This window comes from Erpetoichthys calabaricus, chromosome 3 (assembly GCF_900747795.2).
Source record: "Erpetoichthys calabaricus chromosome 3, fErpCal1.3, whole genome shotgun sequence".
In the NCBI taxonomy this organism is placed as follows: Eukaryota; Metazoa; Chordata; class Cladistia; order Polypteriformes; family Polypteridae; genus Erpetoichthys; species Erpetoichthys calabaricus.
This window is the reverse complement of record NC_041396.2, coordinates 260,442,019-260,464,797: the sequence shown is the minus strand read 5'-3', so window position 1 is coordinate 260,464,797 and position 22,779 is coordinate 260,442,019. Positions and strand designations below refer to the sequence as shown.

General features: G+C 37.3%; 1 protein-coding gene across 4 annotated transcripts in view; it reads left to right on the top strand.

Annotated features, from left to right (window-relative positions):
* The window catches only part of mink1 (misshapen-like kinase 1), a 264,519-nt gene that overhangs the window by 181,407 nt on the left and 60,333 nt on the right, over positions 1 to 22,779 (top strand). For 2 of the 4 annotated variants that reach the window (XM_051924055.1, XM_051924054.1), the window contains 3 exons: positions 10,128 to 10,222; positions 10,546 to 10,569; positions 22,077 to 22,240. In XM_051924055.1, coding sequence (XP_051780015.1) covers positions 10,128 to 10,222; positions 10,546 to 10,569; positions 22,077 to 22,240 — 283 coding nt within the window. The remainder of the gene's footprint in view (positions 1 to 10,127; positions 10,223 to 10,545; positions 10,570 to 22,076; positions 22,241 to 22,779) is intronic. The other 2 variants (XM_028798142.2, XM_028798141.2) reach the window with 1 other exon arrangement.

The following is a 22,779-nucleotide window of genomic DNA, read 5'->3' as shown; positions in this document are numbered from 1 at the left end:
AACTCCCAGCAGTCCCTGCAGTGGATCTGATTTGTCTTCTGCTGAGGGTGCTGGGGCTGTTGAGGTCAAAGGATGTCAGCACGGCTTTCAAAAAGGGGGCTGGTGACCAAAAGCAAAAAATAAAGTTTTTGTAATTTGTTTCAAGTTCCTGGCTGTCTGGCTTCTTTTGGGTTACCTGTACTTACTCATTTTGTTGTGGATCGTTTCGTGCGTCTGGATTGTCTGCCATCTGCCTGTGTACATGAGGACTGTAAGTGGATTCATGGCCATCCTGCAAAGAAAGGAGTGCTCCTAAACCCATCCACCCATCTTCACCATTTCAGGAACTACCGGTACGACTATCTTTACATTCCCATTCAATGTGCGGATCTCTGGACTATCTATTTTCGTCATTACATTTCATCCGTTGCCGTTTTTCATGAACTTTTTCATGATTTACTGTGTGTGTTTTATTTGTGCTTTGTTGTATTTAATGTGTAATCGCCACAAGGGGAACAGGGGTGGTATCGTTGTTTTCTTATTTCATTTGTTTTCAATACATTCTTTATTTGCTGTTTGATTACTGGTTTGCTTTGTTTTTGTCTCTGTGAGTGCGCGCGGGTCGGGTCAAGGCTGGGTGCGTCCCTGGAATCTCCACCGTAAAAATAAATAAATCACCGTCTTCTCGACGGTGTGAATCTTAGCAGCACTGGACCGCTGCAGCGTTATTCATTTTTCCTTGCTGCTGATTGACTGTGATACATCTCCAGCTGAGTGTTCTTGTGTGTTCCTGTGTGTTCAGTTTACTTAAAAGCCTGAACAGAACCTGTCCCTTTTGGCTGATTGCTTTGTTTCTCTCTTCTCCCCCAGACATTCTCTGCTCCTGTTGGGGGTTGTGCTCCCCTATGATGTTTGTCTATTCTTTAATCGATAATTAACTGCATACTGAGCTTGTTTTACTTCTGAAAGAGACATGTTGTTTTGAAGTGTTTGAATAAAGTTCCTGTCTCTACAATCTCCTGTGTTTCTGTGACCCAAGCGTGACACCCTGCAATACTGCAGCCTCACTGTCTCTGGGATTCAGCAGCTGCACTCGACTAGCCTGCCAGCGTCAGTGCTTACCTCTGTGCGCTTGCGTTCAGCCAGTTCAAGCGCAGTTGGCTCAGTGATTTACTGAGTTTCATCCATGGCGTCAGTTGCACTTTGTACATATTGTTTTTTTTATATAGTTTTTACAGTTCATTAGCAGTGTGTAAAATGATCAGTGTTGCAGTAACTGTGATACTCTTTGCATGAAAAAAGTGTTCCATTAAAATTTAACTTTTTCTTTGTTAATTGTGACGTTTACTTAAAGTGCAGCAAAAAAGTATTTGGCGTCCAGGGATGCATTAACCCCCAAGTATGTGGCAGTTTAAGGGTTAAAGCCCCAAGATGCCGCCGAAATGAGCTGCACTTTCTAAGGCTTCTGGCAATGAAAACACGCTTGCATGAACTACAGTACATATAGCGGTAATATTATTTTACATTCTAGCACTGCGGGAGACATAGCAGTACAGTATACAGGTTTACCTTTACATTCTTTATTTTTAGGTAATGTATTAATCTGAGTTTGAAACTAAAGTGTTTTGGGGGCATATTTAGGGTTTAAACTATGAAAATAGGCATTTTTTTAACCACATCCAGAATTTGCATTTTTTCACAATTTGTGGGTGCTCTAGGAATGTAACCCCCGCGAATTTTGGGGGTGTACTGTATGCGTGTGTGTGTGTGTATGTATATGTATGTGTATATATACAGTGGGTACGGAAAGTATTCAGACCCCCTTCAATTTTTCACTCTTTGTTATATTGCAGCCATTTGCTAAAATCATTTAAATTAATTTTTTTCCTCATTAATGTACACACAGCACCCCATATTGACAGACAAAAAAAAGAATTTTTGAAATTGTCGCAGATTTATTAAAAAAGAAAAACTGAAATATCACATGCTCCTAAGTATTCAGACCCTTTGCTGTGACACTCATATATTTAACTCAGGTGCTTTCCATTTCTTCTGATCATCCTTGAGATCACCTTCATTTGAGTCCAGCTGTGTTTGATTATACTGATTGGACTTGATTAGGAAAGCCACACACCTGTCTATATAAGACCTTACAGCTCACAATGCATGTCAGAGCAAATGAGAATCATGAGGTCAAAGGAACTGCCTGAAGAGCTCAGAGACAGAATTGTGGCAAGGCACAGATCTGGCCAAGGTTACAAAAAAATTTCTGCTGCACTTAAGGTTCCCAAAAGCACAGTGGCCTCCACAATCCTTAAATGGAAGACGTTTGGGACGACCAGAACCCTTCCTAGAGCTGGCCGTCCGGCCAAGCTGAGCTACCGGGGGAGAAGAGCCTTGGTGAGAGCTCCAGAGATGCAGTCAGGAGATGGGAGAAAGTTGTAGAAAGTCAACCATCACTGCAGCCCTCCACCAGTCAGGGCTTTATGGCAGAGTGGCCTGTCGGAAGCCTCTCCTCAGTGCAAGACACATGACAGCCCGCATGGAGTTTGCTAAAAGACACCTGAAGGACTCTGAGATGGTGAGAAATAAGATTCTCTGGTCTGATGAGACCAAGATAGAACTTTTTGGCCTTAATTCTAAGCGGTATGTGTGGAGACAACCAGGCACTGCTCATCACTTGTCCAATACAGTCCCCACAGTGAAGCATGGCGATGGCAGCATCATGCTGTTGGGGTGTTTTTCAGCTACAGGGACAGGACGACTGGTTGCAATCGAGGGAAAGATGAATGCGGCCAAGTACAGGGATATCCTGGACAAAAACCTTCTCCAGAGTGCTAAGGACCTCAGACTGGGCCGAAGGTTTACCTTCCAACAAGACAATGATCCTAAGCACACAGCTAAAATAACGAAGGAGTGGCTTCACAACAACTCTGTGACTGTTTTTGAATGGCCCAGCCAGAGCCCTGACTTAAACCCAATTGAGCATCTCTGGAGAGACCTAAAAATGGCGGTCCACCAACGTTTACCATCCAACCTGACAGAACTGGAGAGGATCTGCAAGGAGGAATGGCAGAGGATCCCCAAATCCAGGTGTGAAAAACTTGTTGCATCTTTCCCAAGAAGACTCATGGCTGTATTAGCTCAAAAGGGTGCTTCTACTAAATACTGAGCAAAGGGTCTGAATACTTAGGACCATGTGATATTTCAGTTTTTCTTTTTTGAAATTGTTGCAGATTTATTAAAAATTCTTTTTTTTTGTCTATCATTATGGGGTGCTGTGTGTACATTAATGAGGAAAAAAATTAATTTAAATGATTTTAGCAAATGGCTGCAATATAACAGAGTGAAAAATTGAAGAGGGTCTCAATACTTTCCATACCCACTGTATATATAGATATAGATAGATATAGATATCTATATCTATCTATATCTATATAGATAGATATAGATAGATATATAGATATGTATGTGTGTATATATATATATATATATATATATATATATATATATATATATATATATATATATATATATATATATATATATACACACACACACATATACACACACACACGCACACAGTGGAACCTCGGGTCATGAACATCTTGAACCACGTACAAAGCCAGTTTCCCTTCTGGTTCGTACACTCCGATGATTTCCGCACATGTTCAGTCTCTCCCTGTACATTCCCTGTGCAGCAAGTGAGAGAGCCCAAGCAGAAGAAGTAAACATTACAGAAGAAGTAAGTAAACATTTAGTTTATTATTACACTGTGCATTCTATGGTATAATTAACTATGTTTGTGCTTAAAAATCTTTAAAAATATATATATATTTACATTCAGCTCGTACGGTCTGGAACGGATTAATTGTATTTACATACAATCCAATGGGGGAAATTACTTCAGGTCATGACCAAATCAGGTTGCGACCAGAGTTTTGGAACGAATTACGGTCGTGACCGGAGGTTCCACTGTGTGTGTGTGGGTGTGTGTGTGTGTGTGTGTGTGTGTGTGTATAAAAAAAAAAAATATATATCCATCCATTTTCCAACCCGCTGAATCCGAACACAGGGTCACGGGGGTCTGCTGGAGCCAATCCCAGCCAACACAGGGCACAAGGCAGGGAACCAATCCTGGGCAGGGTGCCAACCCACCGCAGGACACACACAAACACACCCACACACCAAGCACACACTAGGGCCAATTTAGAATCGCCAATCCACCTAACCTGCATGTCTTTGGACTGTGGGAGGAAACCGGAGCGCCCGGAGGAAACCCACGCAGACACGGGGAGAACATGCAAACTCCACGCAGGGAGGACCCGGGAAGCGAACCCGGGTCCCCAGGTCTCCCAACTGCGAGGCAGCAGCACTACCCACTGCGCCACCGTGCCGCCCAAAAAAAAAAAAAATATATATATATATATATATATATATATATATATATATATATATATACACATATATATATACATATATATATACATATATATATACATATATATATATACATATATATATATATATATATATATATACATATATATATATATATATATATATATATATATATATATATATATATACATATATATATATATATATATATACATACAGTTGTGCTTGAAAGTTTGTGAACCCTTTAGGATTTTCTATATTTCTGCATAAATATGACCTAAAACATCATCATCAGATTTTCACTCAAGTCCTAAAATTAAAGAGAAACCAGTTAAACAATTGAGACAAAAATATTATACTTGGTCATTTATTTATTGAGGAAAATGATCGAATATTACATATTTGTGAGTGGCAAAGTATGTGAACCTCTAGGATTAGCAGTTAGTTTGAAGGTGTTTTCAATCAATGGGATGACAATCAGGTGTGAGTGGGCATCCTGTGTTATTTAAAGAACAGGGATTTATCAAAGTCTGCTCTTCACAACATATGTTTGTGGAAGTGTATCATGGCACGAACAAAGGAGATTTCTGAGGACCTCAGACAGAGAGTTGTTGATGCTCATCAGGCTGGAAAAGGTTACAAAACCATCTCTAAAGAGTTTGGACTCCACCAATCCACAGTCAGACAGATTGTGTACAAATGGAGGAAATTCAAGACCATTGTTACCCTTCCTAGGAATCGCTGATCAACAAAGCAAGGCGTGTAATAGTCGGCGAGGTCACAAAGGACCCTAGGGTAATTTTTAAGCAACTGAAGGCATCTCTCACATTGGCTAATGTTCATGTTCATGAGTCCACCATTAGGAGAACACTGAACAACAATGGTGTGCATGGCAGGGTTGCAAGGAGAAAGCCACTGCTCTCCAAAAAAAACATTGCTGCTCGTCTGCAGTTTGCTAAAGATCACGTGGACAAACCAGAAGGCTATTGGAAGAATGTTTTGTGGACGGATGAGACCAAAACGGAACGTTTTGGTTTAAATGAAAAGTGTTATGTTTGGAGAAAGAAAAACGCTGCATTCCAGCATAAGAACTTTATCCCATCTGTGAAACATGGTGGTGGTAGTATCATGGTTTGGGCCTATTTTGCTGCATCTGGGCCAGGATGGCTTGCCTTCATTGATGGAACAATGAATTCTGAATTGTATCAGAGAATTCTAAAGTAAAATGTCAGGACATCTGTCCATGAACTGAATCTCAAGAGAAGGTGGGTCATGCAGCAAGACAACGACCCTAAGCACACAAGTCGTTCTACCAAAGAATGGCTAAATAAGAATAAAGTTAATGTTTTGGAATGGCCAAGTCAAAGTCCTGACCTTAATCCAATCGAAATGTTGTGGAAGGACCTGAAGCGAGCAGTTAATGTGAGGAAACCCACCAACATCCCAGAGTTGAAGCTGTTCTGTATGGAGGAATGGGCTATAATTCCTCCAAGCCGGTGTGCAGGACTAATCAACAGTTACTGGAAACGTTTAGTTGCAGCTATTGTTGCAAAGGGTCACACCAGATACTGAAAGCAAAGGTTCACATACTTTTGCCACTCACAAATATGTAATATTCTATCATTTTCCTTAATAAATAATTGACCAAGTATAATATTTTTTGTCTCATTTGTTTAATTGGTTTCTCTTTATCTACTTTTTAGGTCATATTTATGCAGAAATATAGAAAATTCTAAAGGGTTCACAAACTTTCAAGTACAACTGTATATTACATTATATTTTATTTTATTATATATTATATATATACACGCACTCCCTGCTCGCGCATTGGTCCTGTGGAAATTCAATTTAAAGTGTTTGTTTTTTTCATGTGAATTGTTACATATGCATTATGTTCACGTTTTATTTTAAAACTTCAGTAGAAACAATATTTGGAATGAAGTTTTGTTCAAGATCGCATTGAATTTTGATTCCTTGTTTGGTCTTTCAGCGTGATATTGCAACGTATAACTGGCCATGAGTGAATATTGTTTCTTCGACTCTTATAAATAAACTGACTTTTTCAAATGTTTGTCCTTGTGATTTGTTAATTGTCATTGCAAAAGCTGTTTTCACAGGAAACTGTACACGTTTTAATATGAATGGCATATCAAGATCTACTTTTTGCCCGAACACTGTTTCGATTTAATTCAATAAAAAATAAGACTTTCTGATCAAACAATCTACTTACGAAAGTGGGAATATTCAGAGCCGATGTAGCCGGTGGCATTGTTCTCAAGAGGCTGCGGATTTCTGGCCATTGTGGATTGCAAGTCATTTTAATAAATAAATCTGTCCGACCGATAGTTCTGGATATTTCCATTGCATCTGTTGCAATGCTGTTGGACTACTTTGATATGATGATGTTAATATTACTGCTTTACCTATTTTTAATTTGTCTGAACTATTGATATTTGAATTTTGAACGTGATTAATGAGACCTTGCATATGTTCCGTTCTAAGTTTAGCTTGATTCGATTTAAGAAAGAGGAGACGATTAGGTGCAAATTTTACATACACATTAATAATGTAATGTTGCAATATATGTTGAGATGATAGAAGTGGGTTAAATACATGGGAACGTATCTGTAATTTTGACCCGAAATATTGTGTGGGTGTTTCATATTGTATGGCCATCCTAATCGCCATCTGGGAAAAGCAAAGGAAAGAGTAAAGGATTGGCTTGTGGTGATGTATTTGACATAAATGACAAATCATGCTTTGCCTTTGGATATACATGAATACTAACTCTGTCTTTGATATCTTCATCTTTCAAAATTATTATCACTGACAATTGGGTTTATTATAAATGCGACTGTGATCTTTCGGATTCATATAGAAATCCAAGAAAAAATCTTTGTCTAGTGTTTTGCTGATAAATTTTGTGTAAAGTGCAATACTTTTGGAATTGTATCCATTATTGGCTGTAAATCAATGTTTTGTGCATTGAATGATGGTAACGTGAAAAGATTATTTTAGACGCGTATGTTGTGCCTGTAGTGTTTGTGGATTTCACTTTCACCAAACAACAAATCTTTTAATTCTTGCGGAAATGCCTCTTCATTGGGAAGCAGCAGTACTTTTCCCTGATGGCAACACGAATTAGATGATCTACAAGTCTCCAACTTAAACTTTAAAGCCTCACAATATCTACATACTTCCGACATATCACCTATGTCCATATATTCAATCTCTTTTTGCTGTTCCGTTATTTCACCTACTAATAATTTGTTTGCGTGAATGCGAACTTTTTTTTTTTTGACATTTTAGTACTGTCATATATTTGAACTTGCTCTGCGTGTGTATCGCACCAAGGTTTTTGAACGTCTTTATGAAGTTCTACTGTGTCTTTTACTCTGTCTTTTATTTCTGACCCCATTTGGACCTGCAAGGTTTTCAATTCCACATGTTCCGGGCTGATTATTACTTTCCATGCCTAGGTCACCGTCTCACGGGAACATGCTTCCAATGGATTTCAATATGACGTGACTTGACCGTGTCACGGGAAGTGAAAGTGTCTCTGCCTCTCTCCAAAAGATCACATCTCGTTTTCACGTTTTTTTTTTTTTTTATAATATCCTCTTTAATAAAACCCCTCTGTGCTTCCAGTGTCTGTGTGTGTGTCTTCTGGTGAAGTGCGCATGCGCGGGGCACGGTGCGCTGCTTCAAAGGCCGCCTGACGCGTCACACAAGACAGAGAGGGCGGGACCTATAAAATATTGCACGGCAGATCCAATCGGATTTCGGTAAATGAGGTAAGACCTAAAACAGAAAACACGAAAAATCCAGTCGGGTACTGAGACGCGGAGACCAGCTTCCTCATTGTTGTGCAAGTGTTCACTCTTGAGGATGTCAGATTTGTGATTTAAGAAGCTTGGCCCGGGAAAGTGTAAAGTAAAAGTAGATTTATTTTCGCACACATTACATCAGTTGCTGGGGAGAATCTTCTGATTGTCCACTGTTGTGACAGAAAATTAAACGCATATTACGGACAGCAAAGCCAGTATTACTGTCAGAGAAAATTACAGGCATTTTATGTAAAAAAAGTAATGAGGTAAAAGTTCCCTTGCCATTTAATATAGACTGTTCCTACTAATGTTTATGGACTAGATAGATAGATAGATAGATAGATACTTTATTAATCCCACTACTGTTCTAGCGCCCGTTATTGTAACGGGCTTAATGTATAGTGTGTGTGTGTGTGTATAATATATATATATATATATATATATATATATATATATATATATATATATATATATATATATATATATAAAATAGTATGTGCGTGTGTATATACAAGGGGAGACCCAAAAATAACCGGAAATATTTTTAAAACGTGTTTAATTTAATTTTCTGTACAAACTACAATTAGTCTCCATCAAAGTACTCTCCATTGGCGGAAATACACTTATCTAACCGTTTTTTCCATTGTTCGAAATATTTTTTAAATTCGTCTGAAGTAATGCCCATTAATGCTCTGGTCGTTTCTTGTTTTACCTCTTCGACGTCAGCAAAACGCCTTCCTTTCAAGTCGTTTTTCATCCGAGGGAACAAAAAGAAATCACACGGAGCTAAATCCGGTGAGTAGGGTGGGTGGTTCAGGGTTGTCATACCGTTTCTTGCCAAAAATTGGCGAATGCTGAGAGCAGTGTGAGATGGAGCGTTGTCATGATGAAAGAACCAATCGCCAGACTCCCACAAATCAGGGCGTTTCCTTCTCACACTGTTGCGCAACCTTCTTAACACTTCTATGTAGAATGCTTGGTTTACAGTTTGACCTGCTGGAACAAATTCATAATGCACGAGACCTTTGACATCAAAAAAAGAAATCAACATTGTTTTCACTTTTTATTTCACCTGCCGAGCTTTTTTTGCTCGAGGAGAATTCGCGATTTTCCAATGACTGGACTGCTGTTTCGACTCAGGATCTTAACTGTAGCATCGATCAAACTACTTTTACAAAAAAATTCACTGATCACAAGCACAACCTTCCAGACTGATGGCAGTTGGCAGACTGACTTGTGAGGAGTGTAAATAGATCGCCCTAGCGGCCCAACCACGTACTACAAGTACCAACCTAACAACAACAAAATTCCGGTTATTTTTGGGTATGTATGTATGTATGTATATATGCATGTATGCATGCATGCTTGCATGTATATATGTATACACACATACAGATACTCTAAATATAACCCACCTTTATATAGTGTATATAATACTAAAGATCCGTCTAGCAAGGGTGTATAAACATCCTTTAAACAGATAAGAATGTTTTAAATATGGATATCTACATACACGTTTAACTGCGGGCATCACAACAGCAGAAAATTGCTTCATTAAACAGAAAACAATAGGCATTCTGTCATTAAATGAAAAAGTGATAAATGGTGATATTTCAAAATTATTTTGTAAATGATGTAGCATAGTTGTCTGTCAATGTTATATAGTATACACACATTGAGATAACGTAGCAGCCTGAATAACATTACTTCTGTGTTTATTTTTCATAAATTCTTGTTTAGTTATTTAAAATAATCTTTAAATTGTAAATGATCTAAAACCTTGCATTTTGTGTCCCTGTAATTGAATACTTCTAGAGACATTGCTTTCTTACACTTCTGTATTTCTATGCTTTTGTATTGTAATACTTCCTTTCATTCCTTTGTTCTCTTCCATGTCTTAAATTTTTTTCTTCATAACAGCTACATCAAAAATTGAAAGTTCACCCATCCTGTCTCAAGACAACCGCCCAAAGCAAGAAGAATCCCGTACAGCATCTCGCCCTAGCAGACCAGCGGTAATGTTAACTTCTCTTATTGTAATGTTTTGACTGAGCCTTCAGTTGCATGTCAAGATGCATGTTCTTTTGAGTTGATCCCTGTTTGGTAGAGTAAATTTAGCATTTAATTTCAAAATGTGATTTTCAAAATTAAATTTTTCAGAATATCTTTTTCAAAATTTTTCATAACTAATATGATTTGGAAAACTGGCAGAGATCAACTGATAAAGATTGCATTTGAATAATTTTGCTAAATAAAATTCTATGTCCAATCTAACTAATTTACACTCTTCTTAATTCTCTGTTTTCTTCCTTTTTCTTTATATTCTTCTGCTCCTTAGAGCTATAAAAGAGCAATAGGCGAGGTCAGTATTGGGTGTCTGCTTATTGGTTGCCCCTCATAATAATTTTTATTTGTGTGCTTTTCATACAAACTGATTTAAATGTGTGTGCATTTTTTCATGTCTTCATTTGCCTTTCTGTACATACTTTGTCTTTTGTGTTTTAAGGCTTCCTGTTTCTGAAATTCATTTACATATAAATGCCTCTTTGCACCTCTTATGCACATCTGTTTATCTCAGCTTTCTGTACTGTGATTGGTCATGCATTATGCAATGTTTATGGTGCTATATTTTTGTATTCTTGAATACTGTATTAAAAGGCCTTTATAACTGAAATTCTTACTCCGTTTGTCTGTTTTATGTGTTATCTAATGCTTCTGGTATTCATCTGCACAAAATATTGTTCATGGTTGTTTTCTGTGTATATTGATAATATACAGATATATTTTTCCTGTCAGGCAATTTTAGTCGGTGAATGCATTTCTCATGTACACTGTTAAGGTCTTAAATGTTTAAAACTACAATTCCCTTTCTTTTGGTAATAAATTCTTTAATTCAGCAGACTATGTGGTAGCAAGGGACATGTATATTTTTTTTTGCTAAATCAAACACCATATAATGTATTAATTTGCCAAAACTCATTATGCAGTTGAAACCCAGAAAAATGAATATTTGAACTGATAAGTTTTCCACTTATCACTGTTCTTCAAATAGGGTCATGAATCATCGTCCAGGTTTTAATAGGCCAAACGATGGTTTTCCATTGCTCCAGTGTGAGATATCATACAGATATTACACCTGGACCATTGCCATGTTAAGTATTTTGGATCAGCTGCAGGGATTGGTCTCCCACTCTCACTTCACAGTCCAGCATGGTTAAATTTAACCTACTGCTCTGTAGCCGCCTGTACTTTCTTGTGGTTTTCTGCCAGAAATTGAATTTTCTGGGGTCTTTGACTGCTATTAGGCTACTCACCCAGACAAGGCATGACAACGTCATCCTGATATGGCTGTTTTGGTACTTGCTGTTTTATTCATCTGTTAAATGACTGGATGTAGCTTGCCTGCTGTTCATTGTTAAATTGTCAGCCTGTCTCTAATCAGGGGAGCTTCCTTTGATGGTGTGAAAGATGAATGTTCTCTTCGTTCCCTTGTACTAATCCTTGTCTAAGAAGTTAAGCAGAAGTAAGCTTTAAAAACATGCTTTGCTGAGCAAACAGAAAAATATTTGTCCAAGGGACTCAAGGTCTAAGCATTCCAAAACATGAGTCTGCCTTATCCCGTTTCCTCTTATCATGAAAAGCTTGCGCCTGCCTACTTTATTATTTTTCTCTTTGCAGCTGCAAGCCACCAATATCTTTGCTGCAAAGCTTAAAACCTTTAGTCAAGGACACGGTGTACTTTGAGAGGGCTAAGCAGATCATTGTTTTAGAAATGAAGCTGCTTAAAACTTCAACCTTGAGAGATGACTGTTGTATTCCATAATGATATTAAATCACGCATTCTAGGGGTATAAAAACTTTGCCCCACCCAACAGACGGGGTTCAGAAGAGTCCTGATGCTGTCATGTAATATTGATTGCCTGCTTTTCTGAAACTCTGCTCACTGTGATGCTGCAAAATAAAGCTGCTATATAACCACACCTGCTGTCTTATCTGAAGTCTTCGTCCACAATGGATTGTTTGGGTTGTGATACATGTGTGACACTGATGAAAGAAAGCTCCAGCAATGTTTGTTTAATGCACTCAATGTCACTGCCATTCTTGTCTATACACACATATAGTATGTTCCTTTAAAACCTGAATATCTGTTCCAAATATTATTGTCAGCATATAAATGCAGTTCATTTGGAATCGCAGGATTACCGATGAAGAGGCCAGTAACACTTTATTTTTTTATTTAATTAGTTCTAAACGGCACATTACAATAAATCAGACCTAATTCAATCAAGGTTCTTTTATTTGCCATTTGTGCATAAAACCAACAGTCAAAGCACATTGGAATTCTTGTGCAGAGCTCTGTCTGAGTCATAATAAAACATAAAAAAAACAAAAAACAGTAAAACAATATAATTAATAATATAGATTATACCAGCACTATACAGAAAGGTGGTAATATCTACACTAAAAAAATACAGTATATTTTAGGTATTGCACAGTTAAAATATTGCACATTTTTCACTCGTCATTTACATGACAAGTGAAGTGAGGTAGTGTGAGGTTATTACACATATTCAATAATTTTCTTTTGCCATCAGTCTGACTGTGGCGGGTAAAAAGAAATTGAAAAACCTTGTTTTGTGAATGATGATGCTGTCCACACTACTGTGTCTCAGGTTGTACATACAGTTTTTAATGTCTGAGCAGAGAGAGTGAGCTAGATAGAGTGAGTCCCTGATAATTCCCTCTGCTCTTTTCAGACAACAATGTGCGTACATAAAGTCCATGGAAGGAAGTTTTCTCCCTATGATCCTCTCCGCAGTCTTTATGACTCTTTGCAAAGCCTTCCTCTCTGCCTGTGTGATGTTCCCATAACAGACAGTGATACTTGCGGTGAGAATACTCTCTATCAGTCCTCTGTAGGCCTGGGTGAGAGGGCGATGGTTCAGGCTGGCTTTCCTGAGCAACCTAATAAAATATAGCCTTTGCTGGGCTTTTTTCACTGTGGTTGTGGCGTTAAGAGTCCAGCTCAGGTCTGATGTAACCTGCAATCCCAGGAATCTGGCTGTCGGCCCTCTCCACCTCAGTCCCTTTGATGATAAGAGGCTGTAGAGGGGGAGGATTCTTCCTGAAGTCCAATATTATTTCTTTGGTCTTGTCTTTGTTGAGGATGAGGTCATTCTCCTCTCCGTAGACAAGAATGTTATTTACCAGGGTTCTGTACCCTGACTCGTCGACCCCCCCCCCCCCTGATGAGCCCCAAGATGGTGTTATCAACAGCGTATTTAATGATGATGGTGTTATCCTGGGTGGAGACACAGTCATAAGTGTACAGAGTGAAAAGTCTGGGGCTATGGCAACAGCCCTGTGGGGATCCTGTGCTAACTGTGAGCTCAGCAGACACCCGTTCTCCCATTCTCACCACCTGTGGTCTATCTGTCAAGAAGTTCAGGATCCAGTTGCAGGTGGGAGTTTCGACGCCGAGGTCTGTCAGCTTCTTGATCAGTTTTCCCAGGCGGATAGTATTGAAAGCAGAACTGTAGTCCAGGAAAAGCATCCTGGCATATGTTCTGCTATTTTCCAGGTGTTGCAGAATGTGATGTAGGGCTATTGCTACTGCATCATCCACTGATCCATGGGGGTCACAGGGGGCCTTTGAGGGTGTGTCTGTATTCAGCCTGTCGAACCTGGCATAGAAGGTGTTAAGGCTGTCTGGAAGGGTGACATCTCGGAAATCTGTAGTTGTTGTGGTTCTCCTGTAGTTTGTGACAGATTGAATTCCCTGCCACATGCTGTGCGTGTTGTGGTTAAGGTAATAGCCTTCAAATTTTTGTGAGTGAGCCCTTTTTGCTGCTCTGATAGACTTCTGCAGCTCATACCGGCCTCTCTTATACTCCACTTGATCTTCTGACTTGAAGGCCTCCTGCTGCTTCCTGATTTTCTGTTTTATATCCCAGTTAAACCAAGGTTTTTGGTTGGGGAACATACGCACAGTCCTGTGAGGGGCACATATGGACATGCACCAGCTAATGTAGTCACCCACAGTGTCTGTATATTCATGAATATCGTTAGTGGCCTTTTTAAAAATGCTCCAGTCTGTGGCCTCTAAGCAGCCCTGCAGACTAGCTTTTGCATCTTCAGTCCAGATGTTGACGGTCCTGGTGGTGACTGGGCCTTGAGCCTTTTGTTATAAACTGGTTAAAGCTGGATCACCAAGTGATCAGACTTTTTCCAAAATGAGGTTTTTGTTCAGCTGAAAAGGCGTTTCTAATGTTACTGTAGCAGTGGTCCAGTATTTTATTGCAGTGGTTAAAATCTCCCAAAATGATCACAGCGGCGTCAGGATATGTGTTTTCATGCTTGTTGATCATATCATGTAGCTTCTTCAGTGCAGCCTCCTCCTTAGCGGAGGTGGGAATATACATGACACTCACAATGATGTATTGCAGTTCTCTGGGCATATAAAATGGCCTTAACTTCAAAGTCAGATATTCCACGTTTTCAGAACAGGATTTAGAAATGATCTTACAGTCGGTACACCACGATTGTTTGATGAGGGCAGCCGTTCCTCCTCTACGAGTCTTACCGCTGTCTGCAGCGCCTCGGTCCTCCCTGAAGACCATGTAGCCGTCTGGTGTTATTGCCTCATCAGGTGTCCTCTCCCCCAGCCAGGTTTCGCAGAAACACAATATGGAGCAATCCTGAATGTCCTTCTGCGTGGAAATCCGAGAGTGGAGTTCGTCCATCTTATTTTCCAGAGACTGAACGTTTGCAAACAGTATGACCGGGAGGGTTAGCCTTCCATTCCTAATTAATCGGCGGAGCCTTCGGTCAGCTCCTCCCCGTCTGCCGTGCCTCAGCTTTGGCCTGTTCTCAGAAGAGCTCCCTGCCGGGGGCCGATCCAACATCGAGTCAGCATAGCATTCTAGCTCTGGGTGGGATTCCAGCAAGATCAGGTCGAAAAGTCAGATATGGCTGCACTCTCTGTTGTAATAAAGTCGCCGATCATAGAAAACATTTGCAGAGTACGTCCTAACTCGGCACATAAAAGTAAGAAAAAGAAGAAGAAAAAGAAAAAACTTGACTCGGAGAGCTCCGCAACGTCGCCCTCTGGGGAGCACCATCAGTTATCAGTTATACAATTAATAATACATTTCAGACAGTTGTTTCTTATTAATTCAAACTACTTACAAATGCTCTCAACAGTCTGAAGAGGTGGGAGAACAGGGAACCAAACAAGATATATTTTGGCTTGCATATTAACACATCAAAATGGTTAAATAGAGGCACAACTTGTTTTCTTTAAAATCAACAGTGACAAATTCCAGCCTAATTCTGAAAAAGTTTTGAACAAATTCTTTTTTTGAGTTTTTTCCTCCCCTCTAATTTTAGATTTTAAATAAGACAAGTTTTTATCATTGATGTGTAGGTGAGTTTTCTTCCAGTTGAGTTTCGCTTGATAAATATCATTATATAGTAAAATGACACTTTTGCTGGAGTGCCTAGAGATCGGCAATAGTTCAGTCTTGTTGACATCTCCATTTATCACTTTGGTCAAGAAGGCTAATGACTGTAACTCAACTTTGCCAGCCTTGTGCACAAATTGTCAACCAAAATATTCAGTCTTTATGAGCCTGGAAAAACAATGACAAAATGTCCACTACTTCCTTTCATAACTCTGTGTTTTCTTTAGCCTATTGATCTGTTTCTATGTTAACAAGGCCAAGGTTCAGCTTTTACTGTATAGCAGAACACCGTGTTGCCTAGGGTTTGGCTAGCAGTAAAATTGGAGAAAGTAAATCTATTCTTTTTGGAGCATAGTACTACAGTCCCTTTCTTTGAAGAAACGAATATTGTTCTTGGACCTGGAACTTTGAATACCCTGAACCAGCTCTAAGATCCACTCGACACCAAGCATAAAGGACCATGTGGCAAAAACAGCGTGTTAACTCTTCACAACATTAGACATCATGTTTAAAGTCTTGATATCGTAACACTGCTTATCCGTGCCAAGGTAATTTTCATTTGTTGCCCACATGAAAAGTAAAGCTCATAACTAGATTACATTAAATTTTACATTTTGTCAATAGTTGCCTGTAAAGGTCTGGTTGCCATGCTGCTTCCATTAGTTAATGTACAACATAAAAATTGCTTCAATTTATGATTATAATAAAGCAAGTCATAATAGCATCTTAACCTTTGAGTGTTCCCTGCTTTGAAAAGAAGTATCACTTTAATAATGGTGTACCGACAAATGCTATGATAAGGACGATGTCATTACCATTGCCATTATCATAACTATTGCCGGTACACTAAAAAGAATGTGAGCAAGATTTCCTTTAAAGTGGCTAACCATGGAGGTGTAGTTTCATTATGTACTTCTTTCCATAATCTTAAGGTACAGTATGTATTTTATTTACCCAGTGATAAAAATAAGTTTGAGAGTCATGAACTGCTTCTGCTTTACGTCTTTACACATTTTCTTGTTTTTTTTTCCTTTATTTTATATATTTGGCCTTCTTGTATTCCATATAAACAAAGTTTTTAATAAAAGGATTTGTGCATACAAATATGAAACCGCTTTGGAAGAATATTCATTTTAATAATGGTAATTCTTCCTGTTACTGTGAAGTGGACAGTTGGAAATCTTACTTTTTATGATACTTTACATCTGAGTATGAATAATTGTTTTTTTTTTTGTTTTTGTTTTTTTTTTTTTTGCTTTGGACTCCTGGGTAACATTTTTTGTGTTTATATATAATAAAAAAAAATAATTTGCAAAAACAAACTCCAGTTTAAGCTAATATGCAGGACTGTTACTGATAGCAAGATGCTTATATTCAAATTAATCCTGAACACAGACATGCTATGGAATTTCTCCAGTAGGCTTAGTTCATCCTTCATAATCCCCTGAATCAATGGCTTTCTATGAAGATGACTAACCAAGGTTTCCACTGGTTATAAAGAGCTGCCCTGTCTGGTACCACATTACAGTGTAAAATAATTTAAATGTATATTACTTGCATGGACAAAGGCCACGGAGTTGGAAGTGTAATAGTTTAGTACATGCAAATATTCTGTATTCAAACTCAGCTTTGTAAAGTAAAGTGAATAGATAACTCCATTGAGTTCTGTTAAAAGTTCTTCCATTGTCCAGGGATAATTGGATCTTTGAAAGCACAGGGTGTATTAAACAATGATCCAAGATTTGGTAATAAGTGTCTATCTTTAACAAATCATGTTTGATCCTGTGATATTATAAAATTGAGCACTATGTTTATTCATTTTGCTAACTCTTTCACCAGGATCATTATATCTTTATTCATTAAGGCTAGGCTATCAGATGTGCACCCGAATGGGTTTTTAGTGTTTTCCTGAGAACAACAGTTGCTGCCTTATGGAATGTTTGTGGCAATATTCTAGAATATTACATTCTTTAGGTTTTAAAAATAGCTAGCAGTAATGGAGCATATTTGGCAGAAAGCAACTTATAATAATCTGCTGATAGCTCACCCTGTAGCTTTCCAATTTTGTAAGCTTATAAAGAGCATCTTGAATTTCATAGAGTCTTAGTGGTTTATCCAGAACCTCTTCATGCAGTTTATTAAGCTATGGGATTTCTGTTTCATTGCGGTGGGAGGGTGGGTGGGGGGGGGGGGGGATTTTGGCAAGTGTTTCAATTTCATTATGCTCTGATGTATACAAACATATTACTTATTTCTTGGTTTTCAATTGTCACTATCTTGTACTATTATTTGAAAATAAAAACATTTTAAACTGCTAATAGTGAAATGCACATTATCTGTTTTAACTACAAATCTAGTCTTGTTTAAATCAGTGGTGCACTGGTTAACTACTGGACTATGCAGAAATTTCATGTGGAATTCTTTTTTTTTTTTTTTGCTTCGTAGGATTTCATTATGTTGGTTTAAATAAAGCCACATAATTTTAAATGTGACACTAATTCACAGGCCCATCGTAGCATTGTCAGCAGGGTTATCATAAAGAGCTCTGTCCTTCTCTTTTATGCTAGCTTTTACGCTAACAAAGTTTCATTACTGCACACCACCATTTGTAGTTACATGAATTACTTTTATTAATCAGATTTGCAATTATTTTATTGTGCATCTTTATTTCTTGTCCCATGATAAACATTTTTTTCTGATTCTTTTGTTGAACAGCCACTGATTAGGCCAGTACATTTGCAAAAAGTCAAAACTTAGTATAACCATTCAGGCTGTTTTTGAAAACTGGACAGCAAGGTGACGTTTTAATACAAGTTATCTAGTCTTCTATCAAAGCAAGTCTAGATGTTGCACTTGTCACCCTTGTTAATGTCTGTTGGTGATTCTGATCTATCCTAAACATTGTCCATTATTTAAAGTAGTTTACTGGATATGTGGATTGCCCTGCATTAGTGGATTTTATTTAATTGCAGTCATAAATAAATATACTTCCCTAGGTAAACACCTCAACAATTTATTCTTTGGTTGCTTGTATTAGATTCATTTCATTAGTAGATTAGTTTTCAGACGCTTCAAATATTTAAGCTTACAAATCTAAATTTTCAGACGCTTCAAATATTTAAGCTTACAAATCTAAACAAGTTTATGTAAAATTGTCCAGCTATTCATAGACCTCAATGTATCACTGCTAAAGTCTTTTATGATTTGTATCATTGTTGACCTTTATATCCATTTCATATAAATTAATACATTTATGTTATAGCTTTGTATTTAATGTTTTTGTTGCCCATATGTATATTAAAACTCTGAATTAGACTGCAGTAGTTTTCCCATATATTTTTGAAACAGTGTTTCTCTCCTATGTTGGTTCATGTTTTAACTGACAGAATAAACATCCAAATGATTACTGAATACAATACTATCAGTAGTATGAGCACTTTACAAATTGTTATAGCCTCTCATTCATTCAACAGTCCTTTGAAGATATCGATGGTGTCCCAGGGCCTGTTATATACAAATAGCCTTGAAACAACTGTTCTGCTGAGAAGAATAGCAGATGAGAATCAAGCAAGAGTCAGATTACAAAACTTTAGTCTGAAACAAAGCCAAGTTCATTAACCAAAAGTCAGATCGATGTGTTGTCAAGCCATAATCAAATACACCTAAAATCGTCAAAATTGAGAAGGCTATATTTCTCTTAACCAGGAATACTAAACAAAGTATACTCAAAAACATTTGTAACCTTGGATAATCAGGGAGTGCACAAATATTTTTTTTTAACTAAAACTGAAACAAAAACTAACATTAAAAATTAATTTAGCAGCTCCCCCAAAAATATTAAAATAGCACCTTCTCAAAACCACCATATAAAAGGCACCTCACCGATTTTATAGTGTACAGTACATTTGTTTGAAAGCTACTTGTAATCATAGCCACATGATTTGGATATATGATTGACTTTACACATTATTGGTTTTTGTACTATTAATGCACATTTACATACAGGACTGTAGATATGTTTAGCTAATTTCTTTACATAAACAAAACCCGATAAGGGACTATAGAGTGAAGAACTTAAAAAATGATGTGCATGTCTATTTTGAAAGTATTTTAGTCTCTGTTACCATTCTTTAAATGCCTTATTTTTACCATTAGTTTCTTTCAAAAATAAAGAGTAAAAATACATAGAGTAAGTGGATGCAGAGGATCTAATGTTGGCAATGTAAAAAGAAAATGAGAATGAGCTTTTGTGTAAATATAAATGAATCTTCTGGTTCATTAGATCAACATGTTAAAACTAACCAAAGTACTAAATTAAGCGGCTAACAAGTTTAATCAATTAAGTGCAAATTATCAGGGTACAGTTTGAGATATCCACTTGTATCTAAAGGTGAGAAACAGTCAATAATAAAGCATGCTACACTATGCAGACACCTGAGACAATGTCAGATAAATGTGTTGTAAGTCTTCTGTTAAACAAATAGTCCCTTAGTGGGAAAAACAACAGAAGACCACAGTGAGCCTAGCAAGATCTGAATGTTCTTGACAGTTATCCCAAATCAAGGACAATCTTTAAGAACAGCCAAAAGAGACTCCTATCCACATCAGAAGATATTCATACCATTTTGATTCAGGTGATGTTACTGTCTATGCCTGAAAAAAGCAATGTAAACTTAATAGAAATAGCATTCATTGCAAGTAACCAGAAGAAAAGTTTACTACGACAAAAAAATTGCAGTTGGTGCTTTTTAATTTACTACAATCCACTCTGGATGATCCTGTTTATGTTAGAAACTAAGATCTCTTAGTGGAAGAGTTGAGGGGTTTTTGACCATTACTAGAAAAATCCATATTTGACGAAAATACCACTTTCTACAACCAGCACAAACACATATAGCAATATCAAGCAGAGGGAAAGGAATGGTAGTGGTAGGTGCTTCTTTTCTGTCCGTAGACCATGCATTCACCATCAATGACTGAACAATAATATGAATTCATACATCTTGCAAAATAATGTGAAAATTACATCATGCCCTCTGTCTTGGAGTTGAAGAGGAACTAAATGTAGCTGTAGTGACGGTGATCCTAAATATTCTAGCTAATCAAACCAAAAATGTGTTGAGAAATACATTTTGTGTTTTAGAATGGCTAGGGAAAATACACAACCCAGAAGCAATATCTTGTCAATATCTGAAACAGTCTGTTCATTTAGGACTACCAGTAAATGTAGATCAGTTACAAAATTTCAAGCAGCATTGTTAGTCAAAACATTCTACCTCGCAGCAATACTATGGAATAAAAACTAAAACAGAAGAATTAAATATTAAACAAGGCATTTAAGGTTTATGTGTACATTTTTCTGTGTTCTTCTTGACTAAAAAGCATATGCAAGTATCATACCTGAGGAAAACACTGAATATATACCTACATCGACCTTTTCAAGGGGACAATTTAGAGAAGCAGTTTCTCCTGTTACATTCCTTCAAAAGATATTGGGAAATCTTGAAGCGTTGGAGAATATTCAAATGCAAAACATAAGATACCATAGTTATTAGTTATGCTGGTGTCTAAATTTTGCAAGGAGCCAGTGCTGTCATCTCTCAGTGTTAGATATCTGTTATATTCTGTGGAATGACTCAATAGGTGGGGAAGAAGTCTGAGATATTTATGAATGACTGTTCAAATGAATATTAATGCAGTGAATATTTCACAGGGCAGATGGGTGTATATTATTGTAAGGAAAAAATTATGGTAGGGTTTTTCTTCCCCTTTTAGAGGACAGTTGTACTCAGACGTGATATGTTAATTTGTTAAAATATTTGTAGCTGATTAGAACATTGCACTCCTGTCTTTCAGCTTTAGAATACAACCTGAATTCATGTTATCCTTTTGCAGGGGCTGCTGTTTATATTCCTGGTAGCTAAGTTAATCCTTTCTTTGCAATAATTTATACTCCTATACTCTCCACAAAAGGCCATTAGACCTGAAACTCCTGCATTTTGAACAAAATTATTCTCATTGGGCATAACTCTAGCTCTATGGATCCATCCCCTGCACTGTGTGTAGGTGTGTTTGTACTAGAAGCGTTAGCTGCATCACTAATGGGATATACACCTAACGTAATGTTTTGGGTAATAACGTGTTCCTGATATAAGTATTGAATTTCTTTGACAAATTAGTACTCAGTCAATAAATTACTACTCATAATTTGTGTATGTGATTTTAAGAATTACTAGATAGTTAATTATCTACCTGTAAATTGTATACTGCTGTGAAAACACCTTCTTTCAGGATAGTTTGTATAACTTATTTACTCAAATAATATGTTCATTTTAGTGGTTCCCTACCTATTTTACATGTATATAATTTTAATTTGTGTATTTTGTTGTTTTAACTTATCAAACAGGACCATGGATTGTTTCCCAAAGAGAAACAAGAGGAACTTCCGAGGCCGCCAATCAAAGCAATGGACTACTCTTCCTCAAGTGAAGAATCGGGTGAAAGTAGTGAGGATGAAGATGAGGATGGAGAAGAAAGGTCAGAAGAAAGTGCAGACCTTGGAAGAGATGGGTAAGAACTGGAATCTGTTGGGTTTATAAAGGGTGTATGGTGAACTTTGTTTAGATTATGATTTTTATGGTAAATCAGGCAGTCGTCCTCTTATGTCATTAAAACTTGGCTCAAATCATTTGCAAAACATTAAGAATTTCTCAGTTTATACTGAATCGCAGCAAGAGACTGAAAACCTATAAAGCTAGAATAATTAAGGGTTGCGATCTTCAGGTGAATTGTTTTCATATGTTTTCTATTGCTAAAACTTCTAATTTATTTAACCACATTTTACATATTTTTAGTTGTAGTGAGAGCATTTAAGTTGGTAAATACCATACTTGGTACTGATGCTAAACACCGATAGGGCAACAAATTTTAATATAGATAAAATGCAAAGTACTACACATATGTAGGAGGTGTATGATTATGAATTCAATAGGTAAAGTTTTGCATTAAATAAAAATACTAATAAAATGTTAAGACTATATTATTAAAGAAAATTATGTTCTAGCTTTATACTGTACAAGAAAGATGATATTGGGGTACTGTTTTCAATT